The 16,224-nt window shown below is 40.9% G+C and overlaps 1 protein-coding gene across 4 annotated transcripts in view; it reads left to right on the top strand.

Moving 5' to 3' along the window:
- The window catches only part of slc6a9 (solute carrier family 6 member 9), a 77,111-nt gene extending 61,583 nt beyond the window's left edge, over nucleotides 1–15,528 (top strand). For all 4 annotated transcript variants that reach the window (XM_085139719.1, XM_085139718.1, XM_085139717.1 and 1 more), the window contains 9 exons: nucleotides 1,056–1,188; nucleotides 1,299–1,433; nucleotides 1,557–1,660; nucleotides 2,879–3,116; nucleotides 6,696–6,830; nucleotides 6,919–7,018; nucleotides 8,042–8,142; nucleotides 8,676–8,846; nucleotides 10,251–15,528. In XM_085139719.1, coding sequence (XP_084995845.1) covers nucleotides 1,056–1,188; nucleotides 1,299–1,433; nucleotides 1,557–1,660; nucleotides 2,879–3,116; nucleotides 6,696–6,830; nucleotides 6,919–7,018; nucleotides 8,042–8,142; nucleotides 8,676–8,846; nucleotides 10,251–10,517 — 1,384 coding nt within the window. In that variant the 3' untranslated portion in view covers nucleotides 10,518–15,528. The remainder of the gene's footprint in view (nucleotides 1–1,055; nucleotides 1,189–1,298; nucleotides 1,434–1,556; nucleotides 1,661–2,878; nucleotides 3,117–6,695; nucleotides 6,831–6,918; nucleotides 7,019–8,041; nucleotides 8,143–8,675; nucleotides 8,847–10,250) is intronic.
- Nucleotides 15,529–16,224: the final 696 nt, after the last annotated feature.

Below are 16,224 nucleotides of genomic sequence, written 5' to 3'. Positions count from 1 at the left end.
GAAGGAAAAACTCCCTTTTAACAGGAAGAAACCTCCAGCAGAACCAGGCTCAGGGAGGGGCGGCCATCTGCTGCGACCGGTTGGGGTGAGAGAAGGAAGACAGGATAAAGACATGCTGTGGAAGAGAGACAGAGGTTAATAACAGATATGATTCAATGCAGAGAGGTCTGTTAATACATAGTGAGTGAGAAAGGTGACTGGAAAGGAAAAACTCAATGCATCATGGGAATCCCCCGGCAGCCTACGTCTATTGCAGCATAACTAAGGGAGGATTCAGGGTCACCTGGTCCAGCCCTAACTATATGCTTTAGCAAAAAGGAAAGTTTTAAGCCTAATCTTAAAAGTAGAGATAGTGTCTGTACTTTTAAGATTTGATTTCTCTTACAAAAGTGTAAGAGAAATATCACAATTTTAATTACTAAAGCTGAGATAGACCTGTCCTGCACCTGCCGCTGCCATTCCACATATTGTTATTGTACAGGATCTGTAGTGCTTGCAGAAATCTCCAAAAACGTTGGTACTTTCAGTAGCATTTCACTGTCAACTTCTTTAGAATTTTATCATCATTTCTGTGCCAGTGTAGCAGTTCCTGTGGCCTTCGCATCACTTAACATCCATAATTAGTAGCATTAATATAGGCCATCAAAGTGGAAGTCAGAGTGTTGTCATTATCTGCTGCCTCTTATTCAAATGTGTTGCAGAAGGAGCAGCCCTGTAACTGCACTCCCTGATGCTTTTCTTGGCATTTTAATGACAGAGGGTACATATGATTATGTAATGTGGGACTGCTCAGCTTGTCGGTACAGACTACCTGTTCATTACTAATTACAATACCACATATAATACCATTTCAGATTGATGGATGTGTTTGATCACAAGATACAAGGTTTTTGTGGCTCTGCTTAAAGTTTTCTGTGCTGAAGACTGTTGATAGAGAGCAAAGCTGGGCTTTTTTTCCTCTTTCAGAGTTTTCTTCTCTTGCACAACTTTAGTCAGACGTGTAAATGTAAAGTATTTAAAGCACCTGAAACCTTCTCTGTCTGTCTGTCTATCAGACACTATGTGTTGAACATCTCTGATGATATTGGGAACTTTGGAGAGGTCCGTCTCCCTATCCTGGGATGCCTGGCTGTATCCTGGACTGTTGTCTTCCTCTGTCTCATCAGGGGCGTTAAATCCTCTGGAAAGGTGAGCCTAGAGCACACACACATGCACACTCACACCCTGGCTTGATGGCATTTTAAGGCGCTTGTGTATAGGATGATTTTATCAGCTTGTGTGATCATCTGTGTGTTCAGGTGGTGTACTTCACAGCCACATTCCCTTATGTTGTTCTGACTATCCTCTTCATCCGTGGCATCACCCTGGATGGAGCCATCAACGGCATCAAGTACTACCTGACTCCACAGTGGCAGAAAGTCCTTGATGCAAAGGTATGCACTTCCATTAGCATGTAGATAAATGAGATGCGCTGGATGTAGAAATGTTTCTGAACTGGGTTTTTTTTTTCCCCATCTTTGTACTGCCTCTGACGGTTTGTGGGTTTGTTTGTGTAGGTGTGGGGAGATGCCGCCTCACAGATCTTCTACTCCTTGGGTTGTGCCTGGGGTGGTCTCATTACCATGGCTTCATATAACAAGTTCCACAACAACTGTTTCAGGTTGGTAAAGACGATGAGTAAACTCATTATAAGCTATGTTTTAAATAAAAAAGAATACACATTCAGGGCCAGGCGATGATGAGTTGCTAAGCAAGAAATTCGGAGGAAAAGACTTTGCTTTGTCTAATGGGAGTAAAATCCAACTGCCAGCACCTTAAAAGCACACCTATAAAAACATTACCACGATATAGGTTTGGTTTTGTTATTGTGGTGAGTGCTGTGCTGAGTATAACTCGCTCTTGGAAAAAAGCCTGACTTTATTTGAGTTTATGCATCAGATGAGCTAATGAGTCAGAGCAAGAGCTAAGGAGCAACTATGAGCTGTGGGGTAAAATAGTCATTCGCAAAAAGAGAAGGTGAGGTAAGTGGGCACAGAGATAAACGCTCTTTTGAACTTGTGTTAGGAGGCTGGTTGCCATGTGCTTGAACACCAGGGGAGCGTGCAAGAAGCCAAAGAGAAGGTGAAGATGGAGGGAAAAGGACAGAGAAGGAGATAAGGAGGGAAAAAGATGTAATTTACTCTCCTGAGCTTGTCCACACATGCTGATGGAGCGAGGGTGTCGGGGGACGGGGCTAAGGAGAGAAGCTAAAGATATAATGTGTTCCTCTGCCAGAAGCTTGAAGTTGTGCTATCAGTGCACACAGCTGCACGGCAACTTAATCAGCTTGTGTTCTGCAGCTCCATCCCTGGTGGAGATGCTTTTTGCACTCCTGTAACACCACCAGTTGGTGCGCATGCAGAAGTGCAGATAGAGTGGGACCGAACAGAATCCGTATGTGTGGGCATCAAAGTGATCAAAGACATCCTCTGCGGTAACCCTAAACAGGAAATGTGAGAAAGGAAAGCAGTGTGGAAACACAGTATTCCCTTGTTTAGATCTGAACACGGTCAAAGTCCGAGTCTGTGTCGGAGGAAGAGAAGATGAAAAGGTGTTTCCCGGGCAACAGTCAGATGTCAAAAAAAGAGCAGAAAAGCAGCACTAGTGTATTAGTGTAAACAGAGTAAATGAGCTTAGGAACACTATCGTGACTCATACATCGTGCCTATTAAGACTAATGAAGCCATCTTCTATATTAATTCACGGTTTTATTAAACATTGATATTTCAGCAGACAGATCAAGATCAGCTGATTCCATTTGTTTTCTTTTAACCATTTAAAATGTGTTCGGTATGTATTCATATAATTGGCTTGGTTCTTTGTTCCTTTCAACATACAGAGACAGCATCATCATCAGTATAACCAACTGTGCCACCAGCGTTTATGCTGGCTTTGTCATTTTCTCCATCCTGGGCTTCATGGCACACCACCTCAACGTCCCCGTGTCAGAGGTGGCTGACCACGGCCCGGGGCTGGCCTTTGTGGCCTACCCAGAAGCCCTCACTCTGCTTCCAATCTCGCCGCTGTGGTCGCTGCTTTTCTTCTTCATGCTCATCCTTCTGGGACTGGGAACTCAGGTGAGAGCAAGAAACTGCAGCATCACGCACCGCTCAAAAATTTCATTATGAACTGTGTGAAATCATATAATTAATTTCTTAATTAAGCTTAGTAATCAGTATAAGTAATTAATATGCATTGACCTTGTGGATATAATTAATTAAACATTACACTAAATGTGTATGGAGACAGACGTATAGATAGGTGACTGTATATGTGCAGTCATTAGTATAGACCAAATTCCAGTTTACCTTCAAACAACAAAACAACGTGCAAATGCTGTCTCTAATCCATATTTGTTGCATGCTGAGTGAACCTCCATGCTGATACTCTAAATAGACCAAATAAACTCACTGGAATGAGAACTGACTGGAATTGTTTGCGTGTGGAAATCAGGATTAGATCTGATCTGGATCTGCTGATGTGTAATGCTAAAAAGCTTACAAGTCATTTACAGTTAACAGTAAGTCTGCCTGTGTGCCACGTTTTTCATTGCTGACTCAGGGAGACTATAGGTGCTGTTTGTAGGTATAACTTAGATGCTATATTTTTGAAGTGATTGTAGACCCGTAGCTACAAAATTATATTCCTGCTAAAATGGGATGGTGAACATCATGTCCCACTAAATAATAGTGTTTGAATTTAATAGACGTAACCTCTCATAACCCTGATTCCAAGTTTGGACTTGCTAAACTGCTAAATATTTAAAATAAAGGAGTGGCACGCTCTGTGGTCTTCTGCTGCTAACCATTTGTATCTTACTTAATTATATATTTAGATGAAACTGGGAAATTTGCATCTGGAAAGATGTATTTGATGCCAGCAAAACAAAACTATCGAGTGGAAAGAAACTGAAATGGAGTGTTTCAGAAGTAAAGATGGGCGTTCACCCTCCTTAACATTTCTCAATGTAAAGTTAATCAGTGACCATGGCATCAGTGCTATTAATGCTAAAGGATATATTCAAGTTTGGAGCAACATATGCTGCTATCCAGGGGACATCTGTGGCAGGGATGGGCTTGTTTATTTCATCAAGATAACATGCACAGCACATATTACAGTGCAGCTCTGAACTGTTAAGCTGCTAAAATCTTATATTAAGCAATACACTCAACAGCCACTTTGTTAGGTGCACCAACTGCTTGTTAACGCAATTGTTTAATCAGCCAATCACATGGCAGCATTTAGGCACGAGCACATGGTCGAGACATCTTACTGACATTCAAACCAAGCATTCGAATAGAAAAGAAAGGCCATTCAAATTACTTTAAATGTGGCATAGCTGTTAGCCAGATAGGCTGGTTTGAGTATTTCAGAAACTGGAGATCTGCTAGGATTTTCCAGCACAAGCATCTCTGCAAAGGATGGTCCATAAAAAAGAAAATATCCAGTAAGCAGCAGCTTTCTGGGCAAAAATCCCTTGTTTGATGTCAGAGGAGATTCGGCAGATTCAAGCTGATGGACAGGCAACAGTAACTAAAATAACTACTCATAACAATCATGGTATGCAGAAGAGTGTCTCTAAATGGCCAACACATTGAAGCAGATGAGCTCCAGCAGATTGGCCAACACAGAACTGGAAAAATAGTCTGAGTCTCATTCAGTCGGTAGTGTCACAATTTGGTATAAACAAGATGAAGGCACGGATCCATCCTGCCAGTGTTTCAGGCTGCTGGTGGTGCAGTAATGGTACGGGGGATATCTTCTACACACACTTTGGACATTTGGTACCAACTGAGCATTGTTTAAATGCAACAGCCTACAGTAGTATCGTTGCTAACAATGTCCATCCCTTTATAGCCACAGTGGTCCATCAATGTGGCTATAGTCAGCTTACAGTTAGTTTCTTAAACATGAAATTAAGTCCACTTCACCTCCACTGAGTATTGACCCTGTGCACGAGAAAATGCTAACTTCCTGGTTTGAGACCGGATGTGGGGTTGTGCATTTCCGGTAGCTTTACTTTGCGGTCGATCGCTACTGCGAAGATATACTCCAAAATCATGTCCAAAACTCAAAAACGGAAAGATCACGTTAAGTTACAAAGAGGAGAAGGTGGGAACACTCACCACTGTTGTGTCATAAAAAAATCTAATGATCAACTTTGACGTTTAAAGAGTTTAGATCGATCAGTTGTTTACATCACTCAACACAAGCAGAACTGCATCACCCCATGCAGAAGACACATCGTCCACATTCAGAAGCACATATCTGTATAGTGACTGGTCTTATGATTTAAACAGGCAAATGTTCAGCATTCAAACTACAGGTGAACAATAGTCAAACCAGATGTTTCCCGTTATGTTGATATCAGCTAGTCAAGTACACACCTACACAGCATGTTAACAAACCGTGAAAAAAAAAAAAAGCCACACAAAAAATGAATGATTGCTGGTAAGGGTTTCTATACATTAGTATTTACGAAGGGTATGTTGTGACTTACCTTCAAAATTACAGCGGTCCCTCGCTATAACGCGGTTCACCTTTCACCTCGCTGTTTCGCAGCTTTTTTAGTGCAAGTTTGCATGCTTATTTTTTACATAACATTGTGTCCTGCGTCCTGATCGCTGCAGACGATCTCCTCCGTGACGTCTCTCCTGTACAGTACAGAATCGCTGCATTGATCGCTAGCAGTGTAACTCTGAAGTGCAGTACTGTATGTCCACGATGTCCACAATGTCCACGAAACGTTTTGCACCGTCAAAAAATAAAATTGGCTACTTGATTTCACCTATCACTGGTTATTTTTAGAACATAACACCCGCGATAAACGAGGGACAGCTGAGAAACATAACATTTGAATCACTTTTCTCTTTTGCCCTGAGGCGCTGGGAAAAATATTGACAAGTCGATGAACATCATTTACAGATATATTGGGTAAATGCCCAAGACATGTATAGAAATGTAAATCGCCGCTTGATTCATTCATTTCCTTAACTTGTTTTGGACCGTAAACAGGGCGTGAATAGGACACCGGAAACAAAGCTCCCCACAGGAGTTTCCGCACGGGAAGTAGCATATGCTAACGTGCACATAGTCAATTTCCTTGTTGAATCTGTGCCATGAAAAATTTAGTTGGTTGTGAAGGGAAAAGGGGGTCAAACCTGATACTTACCAGATTAAAGGTCTGCCTAATAATGTGGCCACTGAGTGTAGAACGGGAAAACATTTGGTTGTAGAAATTGCTTGTGTGTACTTGACTTTTTCAGAATCAGGGTTGTAGTACTATTCTAACCTTTTAGCCAGTATGAATTTTTTCTCATATATTTATTAGACTTTCTGCGTATTTTTGGTAAAATATAGACATTATGCTTCAGAGGTGGATTTTTACTTCCATATAGTGAATATTTACAGATCAAATTCACAGTACAGTGGATATATATGTGGCTGGTCTTAAGGAATGCTGTAATAAACCAATTGTATTTCATTAAAAATACATTTAAATAGACAGGACAATGAAATTGAGGAATTTATATTCTCACAATTACTCAACAATGGATAATCCCTTTGGTCAAGATTCCTTTTGGTCTGTCGTCATGTAAGCAGAAGTTTGATCAAGAATTCATCTCCTGTCAATTTTTTTTCCCCTGTTCATGTAGTTCTGTCTGCTGGAGACCTTAGTGACGGCCATCGTCGATGAAATTGGTACAGACTGGATCATCAAGAACAAGACCGTAGTCACGCTGTCAGTGGCCGTAGTTGGTTTTCTACTGGGAGTGCCGCTAACGACACAGGTACAAACATGTGGAGAGCACATCCTTAAACACAATCACTCTCTCACTGGACTGACGTTTTTAACTCATTCTTTGTGTGTGTGTGCAGGCAGGAATCTATTGGCTTTTACTGATGGACAACTATGCTGCCAGTTTCTCTTTGGTCATCATCTCATGCATCATGTGCATCTGCATCATGTATATTTACGGTAAGGAGGGAATAAGAGTGAACATGGTGCACTTTCTAAGTGTGGTAGTTCAATTTTACAAATATGTAATCACACAAGCACAAACTGAAACACACCGAAATAAGTGTTCAAGCTGATCTCAGATATGTGACCAACACTCAGTGGATGATGGAAAAAGGTCTAATTTACTTATGGATCCAAGTTATAGACGAGTAGCAGGAACAGTGGAGTGTCATTCAGAATATGAACAGGAGAGATAGTGATACCACAGTGGACCATACCCACAGTGAAACCTGGTAGTAGGTGTTGTGCATTTTGTCTACTCAGGAATTGGACACCTGCACTGATTAATAATAATAATAATGGATTGCATTTATATAGCACTTTACAATTCCACTATTCATTCACTCTCACATTCACACACTTGTGGAGGCAGGCTACAGTTGTAGCCACAGCTGCCCTGGGGCAGACTGACAGAAGCGAGGCTGCCATATCGCGCCATCGGCCCCTCTGGCCAACACCAGTAGGCAGCAGGTGAAGTGTCTTGCCCAAGGACACAACGACCAAGACAGACAGAGCAGGGGATCGAACCGGCGACCTTCCGGTTACAAGATGAGTTTCCCAAACCCCTTAACCATGGTCACCCTGATTCAACTCAACACTGGCCACGGGTCACTCCATCCAAGTATAACTCCATCCTTTATAGATGGCTTTGTTCTCCATCTTTGTGTAGAAGGGGTCATGGTTCATTATGAGCCCAAATACACCAAAGGGCTTTGAAAGAACTCCTTAAACAACTAATTCAACAGTTACCTGACCTCTATCCCAATGACTCACCATTTATAGACAGTATCAATGACAGACGTGGTCACTGTGATGTCACCCAGTGGTTTTGGACTCCATAGTTTGAAGCGCTGAGTTAACAGACCTAATAAAAACTAGAATACCACTTACCACAGCGAGTCATAATATTAGTCACATAATCCAGTACAAGTAATCAAAGCTGATGATGATGACGAATGCTGGGTTTTTGTTCCTTTGCAGGCCACAGGAACTACTTCAAAGATGTAGAGATGATGCTGGGCTTCCCTCCTCCTCTCTTCTTCAAAGTCTGCTGGAGATTCATCTCGCCTGTGATTATCTCTGTAAGTGAACACACACAAGCACACTGATCTAAGCATAGACATCGTGACGAAATAGCTTGTCAATATTTTGCATAGTCTGCAGGATGTTGAGTGGAAGGTTCTCAACTTCCCTGTGCTGCTGACGCATTGTTAGGGACCCGACCTACATTTGAGCTGCCATCAGTGCTAATCTTTTTGGCTTTGTTTCCGGTTAAAACCTCCAAAAGCAAAGCTTTCTGACTGAGAAATGGACACATGCAGCTGATATCAATGGTATTTCCCAAGCAGGCGTATTAGTCCACTAAGCTGCTGGGCTAACCAAGAAATTCATTGTTGTGGATTACTGGTCATTTTTCTCTCTCTTTCATTTCTTTTGCACAGAGTGCTGCCCTAATCATCTGCAACTTTTAAATAACGCTGTCAACGGTGATTTCACCTGCACTGGCTTAATTTTCATGCTTTTACCCACCCATGTGACATATGTCTTTATTACTGTGTTATACATGCATTTTGCACACATTCAGGCTCTTTCTATTGTCTCTTTGTCCCTGCAGTTCATCCTGATCTTCACAGTGATCCAGTACAAACCCATTACTTACAATGACTACGTGTATCCCGGCTGGTCCTTGGCTATTGGCTTTGCCATGGCTCTGTCCTCGGTGGTCTGCATACCCATCTACGCCCTCTACAAGATCTCAAAGTCACCAGGAGCTACCTTTAGAGAGGTACAGCTTCCCCCGAAAGTCTCCTCTCCGTTCAGCTGACATAAACAGCTCTATAGTTCAATACAAAAAGCTAAATTTCCCTCTGAAGCATTTAAACAAATTTTCAAAAAGGTCAACGTGTTAAAACATTTTTGCATGCAAGAGGTGCACTACAAATAAAAGCACTTAAAATTTTAACATCATCTGAGCAACTGAAAAGCTCTCAACTGCATATCAGCTGAAGTATGTTTGCCGAATAATGGAGAGAGCTCTTTCCATAATTCAATTGCCCGTTTGGATTATGTAAGCTCTAAAAGCAGACGAACTATTAGTTTACACCATAAACGATGTTTAAATATCAATCCAAGCATCTCTGCTTTTGGTAAATTAGTTTGAGGAGGAAAAAATGTGTTGCTGGTGTCAGTTAGTGCTGAGGTCACTTGAACTGCCGGTTGAAATTTTATGATCCTTATTGCCGACAGCTACACTAGGAGGGAAAAGCTGGTTGTCATAGAGACTGGGAAAACAGAGGAAGGCACCATATGTGTTGGGTCTTCGTTTGGGGTAGAGGGCCTAAATGCAGACATTGCAGCAAACAGGCAGGCAACAATGAACAAAACTGAAAACACAAGAAGATATGACGAGATATAAACAGAAAGATATGACCTCACAGTGAATACATGGCTAGCTTCCTTCTCGTTCTTTCTCCTTCTCTCTCTGCATGTCTGAGTCTGGTTCACTTCCTGTTAAAAGGAAGTTCTTCCTCCCCACTATCGTCAAGCATTTTCTCACAGGGGAATTTTTGGTCTACTGATGTTCTCGCTCTAATACTGCACCACTCTTACCTTACAATATGAAATGCTGGGAAATTATTATTATTGTGAACTTGTGCTATGTAAATAACACTGAATTAAGAAACACAAGGGAAGTGACATATTTTTTTTAAAAAGGAACAAGAATAACAAAAAACCCACACACAGGTTATGTGTGTGGGTTTAACAGTAGGCTATAACAGTGCACTTTTTTATGCAATCTCTAGGAGGACATTGTAACCACACTGATGCCACATCTTTGGTTTTATAAAGACCACAAGTGCTGCAGAACTGTTAATAACAAATGGGAGAAAGTATAGAAAGTATAATGTGTGTCAGCACAAAGCTGCCCCACTGTTGGAATGCTGCAATTTCTGACAATTAGACAGGCCATAAATCTTGTTTAAGAGATGCGAATGTGCAATGGCAGCTGCTAAATTATCAGATGAACTAAAAAGCATGGAGGGAAAATGAAAGTTAAGTGGAGTTTAGTCACAGTGGTTATGTGTGGGAGCTGCTGAAGAAAGGATAGCGTCACTTAATGAAAACCTAATTTGACTTCATAAGTCTTGATGTTTCTGCTCTAAAAGGCGCGTCTGTCTTTCTCTCTCAGAGGTTGAAGGCAGCGTGCCGACCGCATCCAAAGTGGGGTCCTGCCCTCCAGGAGCACCGGACAGGCCGCTACGCCCCTATGGCCTCCGAAGACACTGTGGAGGCCCGTCCCTTAAAGGAGAGGGATGAGCTGAAGGAAGAACAAAAGGAAAAGGAGAAAGAGAAGGAGGAGGGAAAGGAGAAGGAGAGGAAGGATGAGATTAGCCTCACCATCCAGGGAAGCAACGGCTCCACCAACATACACAACAACCCCAACCCCAGCGCATAGACGGCACTCCGCTCTATCGGCATCAGGGGGCAAAAGCCTCACACCTTTCCCTTTTCCTCCCTTCTCCTTCATCCTCAACCCCACTTTCCCACAGTCCTCTGTGGGGGAGATCCCATTCACTGGAGACCTTTACATATTGTAAGGGCTTATTATATCTATCCTAACCTCTTCTATCTATCTGTGTGTTGTCTCTACATAAGTGCAGAAAAACAAAATGAAAGGAAGAAAAAAAAGAAAAATTGGCTCATCACCCAAAAGATTTGTGCGTATGGCATCATGTGCGTGAGTGAGTTTTTAATTTGTTCTACATAATTTAATAATATTTGGGGGGGGGTTTTCCTTTCATTTTTTTTTTTTGTGAAACTTGTATACGTCATCTTCATATGCCATTAGAGGTACAGTAGATTGTGATGCTGCATGGTTATGTTTTTGTGCATGCAGCAGCATAGAGACACACACTGTTCTCCTTTATACCGTTAGCTGGTTCTGTTTGGGATGGGCGACTTTGTAGCGGCAGCTGGAGACTTGTTGTGGTGCTGTAACATGGAGGAGAAGGGTAAAATGTGCCTGTACGGGCCATTTACAGTCTGACAAAGATGGTAAAAGGCTCTGTTGTTTAGCCAGACAAAAAAAAGAGGCGAATACTCTCATTCACACTCATACAATCTGTATATTTTACAGCACACAGTGACCTCAACCGTAGTTGATCTCAGTTTAAGACTAAGCCTGTTGGTTTTTTTTTATGCTGCTTCTTCTTATAAAGGAAAAAAAAATCGAAAGAGCACAAATATTTAACAAACACCCAAGATGACAACTGACACTTAGGGCTTATTTTCTCTGGAAATTTCCTCCACTGGTAACTTTTTTTCCTCCTACTAAAGCTGCTTAAACCTTAAGCAGAGAAACATCAGTGAGCTGTACTGTAACTCTGCATTCGCATACATGTGCACACATAAACACACATGCAATCATTGTTTTTAACAGAAGAGGTCCCAGTGCCCAATTCTCTGGATCGAAGCGAAGGTGAACTTTGTGGTTCCTCGCTAGTGGAAACCTTGCTTCAACTGAGTTGGCCTGTTCTAGATTTTAGGGACTTTCCTTGCTGTCCAAAAACGCATACGCATACACATACACGCAAACCAGGTCAATGCAACTCCGTATATACAAGTATATAAATATATATATATAGAAGTGCCATCTATTATTAAGTCTTCCAGAAATTCTGTTTGAGTGAAACTCATCATGAGATGTGATCTGTGAAGGAGAATCCAGGCTAGGAAGTATTAAAAAGTGTTCCGTAGTCTGTGTGTCCTATGGGTCGTAGCAATCTGCCCCATTCAGGCATGTTACCAAAAACATTTCCTAAGTTACCTGAGTCCTACACATGTTTTTGGTAACACATGTTTCTCAGAGACTGAAACGTCAGTCACTTACAGTCAGTGTAAACCTTTAATGTATTTACAGACATTTGTTTTTAAAAGCTCTGAGCCAAGCTGTGCTGTAACTGGCAGAGACGGAAAGCAGAGAAGACGCTGCTTCTTTCCAGAAGAAAAACCTTTTCATTGATGTAGTTTTACATGTAGCTGCATAGTGCTGTCTCGCTAGACGTCTCTTTATTACCTCTCATTCTTGTAAACTTAGTAAATAGTAACGACCGCATATGTTTATTTTGTACATAAAAAGTGACACTACGGAATCACCTTTAACCGTGTTTACCATTCCTCATCTGTTACTTGACTTATTGTGGTTATGTCGGAGGGTGACACGCAGTAGGGAGTGGACTCTTTAGCATGCAGGGTCTGGCTTCCCCGGAGACCGGAAGGCCTCTGGTAAACTGCTGTAGAAGTGTGGTGTCAGAGATTTATATGGTGGTGTGAAGGAAGAACAAGGCAAGGGTTTTCCATTCACTCCTCCTTAGATGTTGTGAGATGCTTTTAGCTTGAAAGGCAAAGTTGTCTCTCCAGGTCCAGGTTCTTACAGTTTGTCAGATTATCCAGACTGGTTAAATGAGGGCTGTGAAGTGCAGGCAGTGAACATGTTAGTATAATAAACCAAACTGTCTATTATATTCCCCATATTTATTTGTAAAAACCATATTCATTTTTTTGCTCAGAGTTAGAGTAAAATATCGATGTCAGTCTCATAGCTATAGTTGGCTTACATTAGCATAACAACTGGACTACAGCTAGCCCAGCGCTGTGTCTTGGCTGGTGTCTCAGTCATTAACAGGCAACTTATTTCATTTTCGGTTTTAAAAAAGAAAGTAATATTAAGAAGAAATATAGCAAATTCATTTTTAATTAGTGGCCATTTGAAGAGCAGGATGTGAATTTTTCTTCACAGTCACAGTTGCCTAAGCTAACGCTGTAAGATTAGCTAACACAAGCTGTAATGTATACAGTCTTTAACTTTCAGTAAGAACTTAGAGTAAGCACACTCCCAAAAATGGTAAATGATTCAGTACATACCTATATCAGATGTATTTAAGCACAATGTCACCGTGAACTGGCACATATTCTTGTGACTCTAGGAAAAGCGCAGGGGTAGCATTGATAGCTACATACTGCTTTATTGGAGGGCCTTCTTTTGACCGTGCCAGAGCACTTTCACAGCTTACTTCTACTCTTAATGGAACTGAGCCGTCATTAATTGCATCTGTGACCAATAAAATGTCAAGAAACTAGTTCAGGTCCCCACAGTTGTTTCTTCAGAAGCAGAAAGTGTTTTTTAGTATATCAGCGCAGTTGCTCCGGCAATCCACAAGATGGAGCACAAGATTGGGGGGTGGAAAAGTTGGCTGAATATCCTGAAAGAAACATTAAGAGAGCCCAATAAGCACAGTGAGCATTGTAAGATGAGCACAATTCTACTGATCGTATTTAAGGAGCTTTTGCACAGGAAAGGAAAGCTGATAGGAAGCTGTTCTTGTAGATGAACTTTAGTTGGTTAGCCGACTGTTTGGACCCTCTGGTTCTGATTTACTCCTAAACTATCAGGCTACATGTGGTGGATTTTTTTGTTTTGTTTTGTTGTTTTTTTTGGCAGGGGGGCGATTAGTGTTTATTTCTAATTAAATTACTCCAAAACCAGGTGCTCTGTGAAACAATACATTATCACCACCTGCTAACCTAGCTTAACCTACCACGTTGGATAGGTTAGGAAGTCTGCTTTATAGGTAAGGTCGTGTTTGCTGAAAAAGAGGATGAAGAACTTGATTATTCTCAGTGTATGTCGGGACAGCTTGTAGCTCAGACCACGTCCTGTCTGTGATTGCCTGCCTCGTTGTGTTCATGTTGTAATAAGTGAAGATTAGCCAGCCTGCTGCAATGCTATCTCTATATATTTCAACCCTGGCCACCTCTGCTGGCCCCCGCATCTCCTCCTCACATTGTACAGTAATGTAAAGAAAAACGTATATAATCAGACTGTGCGTGTTTTACTTTGCTTTTATTTCTGGGGTGGGTGTTCTTTTTTTTTTTCTTTCTTTTTGGGGGGTTGGGTCTTGAGGGGCAGATATCGACTGAGGTTTTTTGTTGTTGTGTTTGTTGTTGTTGTTGTTTTCAGTTTTTATTTGGGGTTTTTTTGTTGTTTTTTCCCCCTGATTTGTAGTGTAATGTAGAAAATGTCGAGTGTACTGTGTATTGTGTGTAGTGGATTAGCTCTAACTGCTGAGCCTGCATGTAGAGCAGGCGTAGTGTCAGTATTGATGTCCATGTACCTCTAATCTAGTCCTACTCTGCTAATCATATACAGTCTATCTTTTGTACTAAAAGAAGGACAAGTACATATTATTTCCTCTGATTTTAACCGTCGTTTATCCACGTTCAGTGACGCAACTTTTTGTTGGTTTTTGACACTGTATCCACAGAGAAATTCCGACGAAGCCAGCTGGTATTAACAAAAGCATTGCCAAACAAAAAGCTTTGTATTGAAACTTGAACTACAAAAGAGTGGTTAGTTTTTACTGTGTGCTCTGGTGTAGACAGTGGCAGCCACTACATGACAATGCTTTTTTTTTTTGTTTTTTGTATGTGTGTGTTTAACAGTATTACATTGACTTTCATCTGTGCAGTGCCAACAGTCATACATCACTGTTTACTTTTAATATCCTGTGGCCCTCAGCGTGAACAGTTTGCCTTTTTTTTCCTGTGTAGTCCTTAAAAACAAAAAAAATTAATGAAATCAAAACACCAAAATTACTCAGCAACCACGATGGAATCGGCATCAGGAATACACAGTTTTTATTCTTGCGTGTAATGTTGTTTTGTGTGGAAATGTAGGCAAATTACATGGCATATGTTTCAGAAATGGGTCCATCTATTGTTTGGTTTTGATTAACTATGATTTCTTGATAACTGCATGAATAGAAAGATAAAACTTGACTACTTACCATTGCTTTCCACTGCTGGCGGCTGTGCAGAACGTCACTGGTGTTGATGAAGAACATTAGCTAGGCAAAGGTTTGCAGGACAACTGCTCCACTGTAGTGAAAAAACAAAACATTTTTTGCATTTTGCATTGCTTTCTCTGTGAATTACAAAACATTACCTCTTGTATTTCTTACTACTGGTCATAAAAGCATAATGTCATGTCACAGCACTTTAAAGAGATCATGAGTGTTTATATAAGCAACACAATGTATAAATATATAATTACAATAATAACTCAAACTTCCATTTTTTAAAAAATTAAACAAAACAAGAAAAGTAAATCATGTCTGTTCAGTGTTCTGGCTGAAGGACATTGCTTTGTTGTTGCTATGCCAATGTGAATTGTTTCATGGGTGGAGTGGAGGGGGAAAAAGCACAAGTAAAAAAGAAAAAATGAAAAGAAAAGAGAGCACAGTTCTTCTGGTACCTTCTATCATATCTGTCTGTGTATCTAACCATGTCTGTTCTTCGTGTTCTTCAACCTTTAGGGCCAAAATTCATTGAAATGTCTTAGTCCTGTCAGCTGTGTATCGTAAACTGTTGAATTACAAAATGATAAATAAAATCTATTTTAAAGATCACTGCTCTGTGTTGTCTTTTAAACTTTTGTTAATTTTAATGCATGTGCATTAAAATAATGCACGTACTTTATATGCACGTACCCACACACACACACACACACACACACAAATCACAGTACAGAGGCTACAAGATTGAAATATTCATATCTTTGCGAGTTGGGATGGGAATTGCTAAGAATTTAGCGATTCAGATTCTATTATTGATATCGCTTAAAGATTCAAGACCTTATCAATTCCCTTATCGATTCACATTGGCTCCACTTTGAGAGTCACCAGCATATCAAAGGCATTCATACAAATGAATTACATGCTGCGTGGTCAAATGTTTGAGCATGTTGGAGGTATTTTCCCTCTTTGTTGTAATCAGCGTTGGGGTTATTACTCAAAACAGTTACTACACATGTTATAGCCCGCAGACCAGGACCACCCGACATAGGAACAGTTTCTTTCCCCTCGCCATCTCCCTTCTAAACAGTTGAACTGTCACACTGCTCCCACTGCCAGACTGCAACTTCACCTTATGTACATTCTGTAGTATTCATTTCACCTCATTCATTTCTGTATTTTATGTATATAAGTTTAGATTAGTTATTTATAGTTGGTTTACACAGCTGTGTGTATGTATGTGTAATGTGTATATATAGACACGTGTGTGTGTGTGTGTGTGTGTGTGTGTGTGTGTGAGAGAGATTTACA

The sequence above is a fragment of the Neolamprologus multifasciatus genome, chromosome 18, assembly GCF_963576455.1.
Source record: "Neolamprologus multifasciatus chromosome 18, fNeoMul1.2, whole genome shotgun sequence".
NCBI classification, from domain to species: domain Eukaryota; kingdom Metazoa; phylum Chordata; class Actinopteri; order Cichliformes; family Cichlidae; genus Neolamprologus; species Neolamprologus multifasciatus.
Note: the sequence above shows the minus strand (reverse complement) of the source record. Positions and strands in the feature narration are given on the sequence as shown.